The sequence below is a fragment of the Triticum urartu genome, chromosome 3A (genome assembly GCF_056163025.1).
Source record: "Triticum urartu cultivar PI428250 chromosome 3A, HENAU_Tu73, whole genome shotgun sequence".
NCBI lineage: Eukaryota > Viridiplantae > Streptophyta > Magnoliopsida > Poales > Poaceae > Triticum > Triticum urartu.
The window spans coordinates 512,203,606-512,212,745 of record NC_141875.1 but is presented as its reverse complement, the minus strand read 5'-3'; the positions used below and the strand labels follow the sequence as shown (position 1 = coordinate 512,212,745).

Genomic DNA, 9,140 nt, shown 5'->3' with positions numbered 1-9,140 from the left:
CCTGCAACATTCAGATCCGTATGTATCTTTGCAAATTTCTATGTCTCCCACCTGGACTAGATCCCGGATGGAATTGAAGCGTCTCTTGATGTGCTTGGTTCTCTTGTGAAATCTGTATTCCTTCGCCAAGGCAATTGCTCCAGTATTATCACAAAAGATTTTCATTGGACCCGATGCACTAGGTATGACACCTAGATTGGATATGAACTCCTTCATCCAGACTCGTTCATTTGCTGCTTCCGAAGCAGCTATGTACTCCGCTTCACACGTAGATCCCACCACGACGCTTTGTTTAGAACTGCACCAACTAACAGCTCCACCGTTCAATGTAAACACGTATCCGGTTTGCGATTTAGAATCGTCCGGATCAGCGTCAAAGCTTGAATCAATGTAACCATTTACAATGAGCTCTTTGTCACCTCCATAAACGAGAAACATATGCTTAGTCCTTTTTAGGTATTTCAGGATGTTCTTGACCGCTGTCCAGTGATCCACTCCTGGATTACTTTGGTACCTCCCTGCTAGACTTATAGCAAGGCACACATCAGGTCAGGTACACAACATTGCATACATGATAGAGCGTATGGCTGAAGCATAGGGAACATCTTTCATCTTCTCTCTATCTTCTGCAGTGGTCGGGCATTGAGTCTTACTCAACTTCACACCTTGTAACACAGGCAAGAACCCTTTCTTTGCTTGATCCATTTTGAACTTCTTCAAAACTTTGTCAAGGTATGTGCTTTGTGAAAGTCTAATTAAGCATCTTGATCTATCTCTATAGATCTTGATGCCCAATATATAAACAGCTTCATCGAGGTCTTTCATTGAAAAACTCTTATTCAAGTATCCCTTTATGCTATCTAGAAATTCTATATCATTTCCAATCAGCAATATGTCATCCACATATAATAACAGAAATGCTACAGAGCTCCCACTCACTTTCTTGTAAACATATCCTCGAACAAAGTCTCCCCGTCAATGTCCAACTCATCCTCTTCCTCGAGCCCATAGTCCTCCGGAAACTCATGGTCCAGCGGGAAGCCGTCCAGGTCCAGGCCGACTTGATCTTGCATGAAGGCATCGTGTATGCTAGCTTGATCATAGGTTGCCGGCGTGAACGGCCCTCGGCCGTCCTGGCTTTGGGTCTCATCGGGATCGTAGCCAGCCACAGTGGCACTGCGAGCGGCCGCCGCACCACCCTCAAAGACGATGCTCTTCATGTAACGGTCGGCCGTCTTGTCGGCGGCGGCCGCCGGCATTCTGTCGAACAGGTTGCGAGTGCCGGGGAGCACGTCGGCTGGCATCACCCGCACGCGTTTCCTAGTCCATCTGGATGACGACGCACCAGCCACCGGCGTGGCGTTGAGGTCGATGGGCGCGGGTGCGAGCGTGGAAGGAACCACCACGCTCATCTCTGGCGAGCATTCCTCGGAGAGTTGGGAGGCTTGCGGGTAGACGTGGAAGCCGGGGATCGGGTGCCTCGTCGACGCGCGCGGTGACTCCGTCAGCACCATCCGTGGAAATGCGGACGAGCCGGTGCTGGCCGCGGCCACAACGGCGTTGACGAGCCCGTGCTGGCCAGGGTTTAACCCTAGGTAGAACAGGGCCTCCCTCGTTGCCGCCGCGACGCGGGCGTTGGTGTCCTCCTGCTGTGCGGCGGCGACCGCTGCTTCTTCCCTTGTGTCTGCCGTGTGCATTCGGCCCTTCCTCTTGGCCGACTGCACGGCCCGCTCCTCCGGCGTCAGCTTCTCCTTTGTCGGCGCGGCGGTCTTGCGAGGGGCGTGGAGCTTGCCTTTGCCAGAGGAGGAGGCGAGGCCGGAGGTCCGCTTCTTCTTTGGCGGCGCGGCGGTCTTGCGAGGGGCTTGCCTTTGCTAGAGGGGGGAGGCAAGGCCGGCGGCCGCATCGAGGGCGTCGTCCATGGCGAGCGGCCAGGAGGGTTTTTGGGAAATTGGTGGGAACGATGGATGCTTTGCTATTGACTGTCGGGTCAGGGGGAGTATTTGTCGCACTGCGCGCGCGTCGGTCTCGTGTCCGCGCCAATGCAAATCAGGCTAAAAAAAGATCGAAAATGGATCAGCAAACGGACGAAAAACGGACGAGCATCTGTTTAGATCGGTGCGTTGGGTCGACTTTTTAGTCCGCTGCGATCCAAACGGATGCGCACGGATAAAATTGGTCGGCGCGTTGGAGTTGCTCTTAGGAGATGAAGAAATACTGTTTTATTGGAAGCCTCAAAACATCCTTGGACCGACCGACCGATGGTCGCGGCGGCTGGGGTGCATGGCCCAAGTGTCATAGTCGTACGTAGCATCCACGCAGAAAACAGCTTTGCCATTGCAGGTCATGGACAATGAGACGCGCCCTGCTTCTTTAATGCTTTCTTTCCGTGCGGATATGGAGGGTGCTGACTCGGAGCCGACGCGACGCCGCCCGGATTGGGCAGCGGTGCTCGGCCTCCACGTCACCTACACGTCGGCGCCTGTTGCCGCCCGCTGCAGGCAAGTTAAGCGCGTGCCAGGCCAGCCACCGTGAACGTGCTGGTCAGCCGCGTCCCCGCCCCACGACACGACGACGGCGGCGCCATGCGAGCTGGCGTTTGGGGACGACGAGACGACCGCGCACCGCCGATGGATCTCATTTGCCGCTTGGGGGAGTCGAATTCAGCTTCCAACCTGGAGAAAGTTTGGCCCCGGCAGCAGCCACCTCGCCTGGAAGGCCTCTTTTGACGAAACGTGCGTTGATTCGTCCCTGGCTGCTGCTTAAAAAAAGCAGATGGCCGGCTTCTTGAACTGCTTAAGCGCTTCTGCGCTTTTCATTTAGAATGACCACTTGGATTATGTTAATCAAGCTTAATAACCTGCTGTACTAGTACGAGTATTACTTAACTCATATAATTGTCCTTCTCAGAATCACGACTGCTGAATGGCCACGGCGAGACGAGATCTTATTTTTCCGGTCGAGGGTTGCAAAGCTGCTTTCAGGAGGCCCTACCCACCTCATCACAGAAACTAGATAACCCGTTGTCTGTTGAGACTTGAGACAGTAGTAAAAGACAACGCACAACTTCCAATCTGACGAGCCTGCCAGGCATCGTAGTTGCGGCCCGAGGATGCGATGCGAGCGATGGTCGGACGCTCAACATGATGGATTTTTCTGAGCCACAGGTTTTACTCCCTATCAACCAAAAACCACAGATTTGTTAGCCGGGACTTCCGTAATGTTTTTTTTTTTGGAAGGGACTTCCATAATGTAGTGCTTTCTCTATTCTCGTGCTTCAACTTTGACCGTAAATTTAACTATCAAGATCGATTGTGGTGGAAGCAAAAATTATATCAGTGAATTCGTATTCGAAAGAAGTTTTCAATTATATATTTTTTTCTCCCGTCACAGTTGGTCTCGTTGGTTAAATTTATGATCAAAGTTGGACCTCGCAAAATCGCGAACACACTATATTTTGAAATGGAGGGAGTACTACAAACGAGCATACAGAGCGGTGCGCAGGCAGTTTCCCGGCGCGCGCGTCACGCCCTGCGTCAGCCGGGCCACGGCGTCGTGGCCGCGCCCGCACCCGACACGTTTTTCTCGCCCACCGGGGAAAGAGAGGACGAAATGAGCCACCGGAACAGTTAAAATGGCCAGCAATTATGTGAGCAAGCAGGCGGGCCCACGACCGCGTGGATCTGGTCCGTCCGTCGGCCAGCCGCTCCTGTAGCGGCCCTCATCGTAACCGTTAATAAGTGAGTGCGCCCCACAAGGGGAGGGGAGGGGAGGGATGGTGGGGCGCGTGACGCCAGCTGGCATCGGAAGTGCGAGCGCAAACCTTATCCCCTGCGCCCCCCCGTTCCCCGCGCCCTGGATAGGCGCGGTCCACGGGGATCGCACCCACCGACCCGGAGGCAGCCCGTTGCTGTCAGTGGGCGGCAGTCCACGAGGGAGTCGCGCGCCGGGCCTCAGCCTAACCCCCCCACCCCGTGGAATATACGGGCCGCGTCCTCCTCCCCCGTCCCCAACCTCTCGCCTCCGGTTTCATTTCCAAACTCGAAAACCCACCACGCCACTTCCCCCACCCCTCGCTCGCCGTCTCTCTCAGATCAGATCGGATAAGATCAGAGCGGGGCACGATCTCGCGGTTTCTGCTGGAGACCTCGGCCGTTCCGCCAATCCGAGGGGGCTAGATTCTCCGAGCGCCTGCTTCAGCCATGATGTCGCGGTCGTATACCAACCTGCTCGATCTCGCCGAGGGCAACTTCGCCGCGCTCGGCCCGGCCGGCGGCGGGGCGCGGCGGAGGTCGGGCTCGTTCGGGATGAAGCGGATGTCGCGGGTCATGACGGTGCCGGGCACGCTGTCGGAGCTCGACGGGGAGGACGAGTCGGAGCCGGCCGCCACCAACAGCGTCGCCTCCGACGTGCCCTCCTCCGTGTCGGGCGAGCGCCTGCTCGTCGTCTCCAACCAGCTCCCAATCGTCGCGCGCCGCCGCCCCGACGGCCGCGGCTGGTCCTTCTCCTGGGACGACGACTCGCTGCTCCTCCAGCTCCGCGACGGCATTCCCGACGAGATGGAGGTGCTCTTCGTCGGCGGCGTGCGCGCCGACATCCCCCTCGCCGAGCAGGACGAGGTCTCGCAGGCGCTGTACGACCGCTTCCGCTGCGTCGCGGTGTTCCTCCCCGAGTCCCTCCACGACCGCTTCTACCACAGCTTCTGCAAGCGCCAACTCTGGCCTCTCTTCCACTACATGCTCCCCTTCGCCTCCTCCGCGCCTACAGCAACCTCCTCCTCCTCCTCATCGGCTCCCCCGGCTGGCAACGGCCGCTTCGACCGCGGCTCGTGGGAGGCATACGTGCTCGCCAACAAGTTCTTCTTCGAGAAGGTCGTGGAGGTCATCAACCCGGAGGACGACTATGTGTGGGTCCACGACTACCACCTCATGGCGCTTCCCACCTTCCTCCGCCGCCGCTTCAACCGCCTCCGCATCGGCTTCTTCCTCCACAGCCCATTCCCCTCGTCGGAGATCTACCGCACCCTGCCTGTCCGCGAGGAGATCCTAAAGGCGCTGCTCAATTGTGATCTCATTGGGTTCCACACTTTCGATTACGCCAGGCATTTCCTCTCATGCTGTAGTAGGATGCTGGGAATCGAATACCAGTCCAAGCGTGGGTACATTGGATTGGAGTACTTTGGCCGCACTGTTGGGATCAAAATCATGCCTGTGGGAATTCATATGGATCAGTTGCAGGCGGTTCTGTGCTTGCCGGACAGGCAGTGGAGAGTTTCCGAGCTGCAGCAGCAGTTTGAGGGGAAGACTGTGTTGCTCGGTGTGGATGATATGGACATCTTTAAAGGGATCAATCTGAAGCTTCTTGCCTTTGAGAATATGCTGAGGACGCACCCCAAGTGGCAGGGACGAGCAGTGTTGGTGCAGATTGCAAAGCCAGTCCGTGGGAAGGGTAAAGATCTGGAAGCCATTGAGGCTGAGATTCGTGAGAGCTACAATAGGATCAATGGAGAGTTTGGCCGGTCCGGGTACAGCCCTGTTGTTTTTATTGATAGGGATGTGTCTAGTGTGGAGAAGAGTGCCTACTATACGATCGCGGAATGTGTGGTAGTGACCGCAGTAAGGGATGGGATGAACTTGACACCATATGAATACATCGTCTGTAGGCAGGGGACACCTAGATCGGAGTCCTCATCGGAGGTGACTGGGCCGAAGAAGAGCATGCTCGTGGTGTCAGAGTTCATTGGGTGCTCACCGTCTTTGAGTGGTGCTATTCGTGTTAACCCATGGAATGTAGAGGCAACTGCAGAGGCGATGAATGAGGCCATTTCAATGTCTGATCAGGAGAAGCAGCTGAGGCACGAGAAGCACTACCGTTATGTCAGCACTCATGATGTTGCTTATTGGTCGAAGAGCTTCATCCAGGACTTGGAGAGGGCTTGCAAGGACCATTTTAGAAGGACATGCTGGGGCATTGGATTGGGATTTGGTTTCAGGGTGGTGGCCTTAGACCCTCATTTCACAAAGCTTAACATGGATTCTATTGTTATGGCTTACGAGAGGTCAGAGAGCAGAGCTATATTTCTTGACTATGATGGAACATTGGTGCCTCAGACTTCCATCAACAAGACGCCTAGTGCAGAAGTTCTGAGGATTATCAATACCCTCTGCTCAGATGAGAGGAACATAGTTTTTATTGTCAGCGGGAGAGGCAGGGATAAATTGGGCGAATGGTTTTCCTCGTGTCCGAAGCTGGGTATTGCAGCTGAACATGGCTACTTCTTAAGGTACCGTCTTTCATCTTGACACGTTTCTTGATAATGTTGGTAGCAGGAACTTTATAATCTTATTTACCTTATGATCTTGATATAATCAGTAACAGCAATACAGATTGTGCTAATCTGTTAATTAATAATCAGATATTACCAAACAGTTAACTACATTTATTTCATGGCTTGTTCTTGGTGTAACCTGCTATAATTATCAGAATCATTTTGGTTTCTGAAACTGGGATGTTATAGACTGTAGGAAAAAGTTCAGAAAATAACCCCATAATGATAGGATGGAAAGTGTGTAAAGGGTGATGGTTCCTTTCATGTTTGATCTTATCATGTTTGTCATTCAGTATTGATAGTACATGAGGCAGAGTTATCTTTAAAGCAGTTCAAGTAGAGTCGAGGCAGTTGCCGTGTTTTCATCCCCCATGTTTTCATATGTATCTCTAGTATTTGTTCACTCGTTATTCAGCACAACTACGCCTTGGTATTTTCCTTACTAGGCACCTAAAGAGCTCATATAAACATGAACATTTTCTTGTTTTCCTCAAATTGGTCATAATTATTTGCTTTGTTACTTAAGTTAACAATAATAGCTCTGCTAACTTTGCTTAGCTGGCTACTATCAGATTTTGTCAAAAAGGAACAGACAATTAAATTTGTTCTGTCTAAACATGTGTAGGTGGAGTAGGGATGATGAGTGGCAAACGTGTGCCCAGGCTTCGGACTTCGGATGGATGGAAATGGCTGAACCAGTGATGAATTTGTATACGGAATCAACTGATGGATCCTACATTGAGAACAAGGAAAGTGCTTTGGTGTGGCACCACCAGGATGCTGACCCAGGCTTTGGGTCCTCACAGGCCAAAGAGATGCTTGATCACCTGGAGAGTGTGCTAGCAAACGAACCGGTCTCTGTTAAGAGTGGCCAGTATATTGTTGAAGTCAAACCTCAGGTTTGTGCATCTCCTTAATTTCTCAAATACCTTTCTTCATATTATTTTTTGCCATTTAGCTGACAAGTTCACCTGGAGAGTATCTACCATATAGAAAACATGCCACTTTTTTGTTTATAAATAAACATTCTCAGTGGTTTCCATATCTTAGTCCCTACTAATTTCAGCTAGTAGCTTTTGTTTTGCTGCAGTAGATACACTGTTTATTTTGTAATCTGTATGCAATTACGTTAGGTGTGTTGTGTGTTCTGCTCATTGGAAAATATATTAGGCATGTGCTAGTTGTGTTTAGCTTTCCTCTTGATTTGGAAAGACCTTATAAGTGCTGAAGACCAGTTTAACTTATCTTGTGGTTGTAGAAGAGCTTTCTGAAAGCAGCTTTTGAAGAACCAATATGGGCTGCTTTGCCGTGGTTTTAATATAATCATATGTGCATGCTTATTAGCTTTGTTAAAAAGCAAACAGTGTCATGTCACAACGCAGGGCCTTAACTACTTCACCTCCCCGCCTACTATCAACATTGTTCTTTCTTCTGCAAGTGTGTTAGTTCTTTTAGTTACATTGAGCTGAAGTAATGGTCACACAAGTCAACATCACTTGCACCTTTGTGTTTAGTTTGTTGGTGTTCCCCCTCTCAAAATTGCCTCGCATGTTTGATATGTGATGTATGCTCAACGTTAACATTGAATCTCTTGTTTCTTTATGCTAATTCTCCAGGGAGTAAGCAAGGGAGTAATAGCTGAAAACATACTGATATCAATGAAAGAGAGAGGAAAACAGGCCGACTTTGTATTGTGTATTGGTGATGACAGGTCTGACGAAGACATGTTTGAAAACATTGCGGACGTAATCAAAAGGGGTATGGTTGCCCCCAAAACACCATTGTTTGCATGCACCGTGGGACAAAAACCAAGCAAAGCAAAATTCTACCTGGATGATACGTTTGAAGTGGCCACCATGCTGAGCGCACTGGCGGAGGCTACAGATCCTGAACCTGTGGCTGGCTCCACCGATGAGTTAGCTACGTCTATGTCCTCAATTGATATTGGTGGTGAACAAAGTCAGTCAAGGGGTAGAGCTTTCGATGGATTGTAGTTCAGATCTTGGTTAAATCTGCAGATTATGGCGATTGATTCAGCAGTCGCTTCTACACATATATTCTGACGGATAAGAAGATGGATACTAAGGAACGACTAACACCAGGGCCTACGATGTGAAGCTAGTGCAGAAGCATGCTCGATTCTCCAGCCGGGCAAGCCATTACCATCTTTTGCTGCAAAACGCAGGTCCATATGTCAATAGCTGACTCGTCACCTCTCTTTGCATCTTTCTCTTAAACCTTTTCCTTCTCTAGTAAAACGAGATGCTTCATGGAAGGCAAGTGAACTGTATGGACGGGGTGATAGGCACTTGGGATGATAGGATTGGCACTGCACATGGAAATTCAATGGAGTGCATCCTCCTCTGCGTGTTATCCTGTGTAAACAAGTTACACATCGGTTTCGGTTTTGTTTTCGAAGTCTAAAGTCGCGTAGTAAATGTGAATTGGTGAGATTTGGTTCGTTATTTGAAACCTTTTTGTTTTTTGCTAGCCTTGCTCTCATAGCTTGCTCCATAATTTCTCCTCCTTTGTTGGGTTCAAGTATGCTTCTATCTGAAAACAGCATATAGGATTCTAAACTTGACGGTGGCACGGGCAAATTTGCAAACGTGTTGTTGATGGTTTGCTTGCCTATCTATCAATTTTCCTAACATGTGATACACAACTGTGGACACTTTGCTTGGAGTACTGGCGAATTTGTTCCTTCAGTACTACTTCCTCCGTCCCTAAATGTAAGTCTTTGTAGAGATTCTAGTATGAACCACATAAGGATGTATATAGATGCATTTTAAGTGTAGATTCATTCATTTTGCTT

General features: G+C 50.6%; 1 protein-coding gene across 1 annotated transcript; it reads left to right on the top strand.

Moving 5' to 3' along the window:
- The first annotated feature begins 3,985 nt into the window (after positions 1–3,985).
- On the top strand, positions 3,986–8,815 carry LOC125544762 (putative alpha,alpha-trehalose-phosphate synthase [UDP-forming] 7). The gene is made up of 3 exons (XM_048708512.2): positions 3,986–6,280; positions 6,951–7,224; positions 7,942–8,815. The coding sequence occupies exons 1-3, from the start codon at positions 4,200–4,202 to the stop codon at positions 8,317–8,319; spliced, it is 2,733 nt and encodes a 910-aa protein (XP_048564469.2). The 5' UTR covers positions 3,986–4,199; the 3' UTR covers positions 8,320–8,815.
- The last annotated feature ends 325 nt before the right edge of the window (positions 8,816–9,140 follow it).

Excerpts from the sequence above, each read along its gene's own strand:
- LOC125544762 (XM_048708512.2), top strand. The coding sequence starts at position 4,200 with ATGATGTCGCGGTCGTATACCAACCTGCTCGATCTCGCCGAGGGCAAC. Across the intron at positions 6,281-6,950 it reads GAACATGGCTACTTCTTAAG|GTGGAGTAGGGATGATGAGT; the intron begins GTACCGTCTTTC and ends AAACATGTGTAG. Across the intron at positions 7,225-7,941 it reads TTGTTGAAGTCAAACCTCAG|GGAGTAAGCAAGGGAGTAAT; the intron begins GTTTGTGCATCT and ends CTAATTCTCCAG.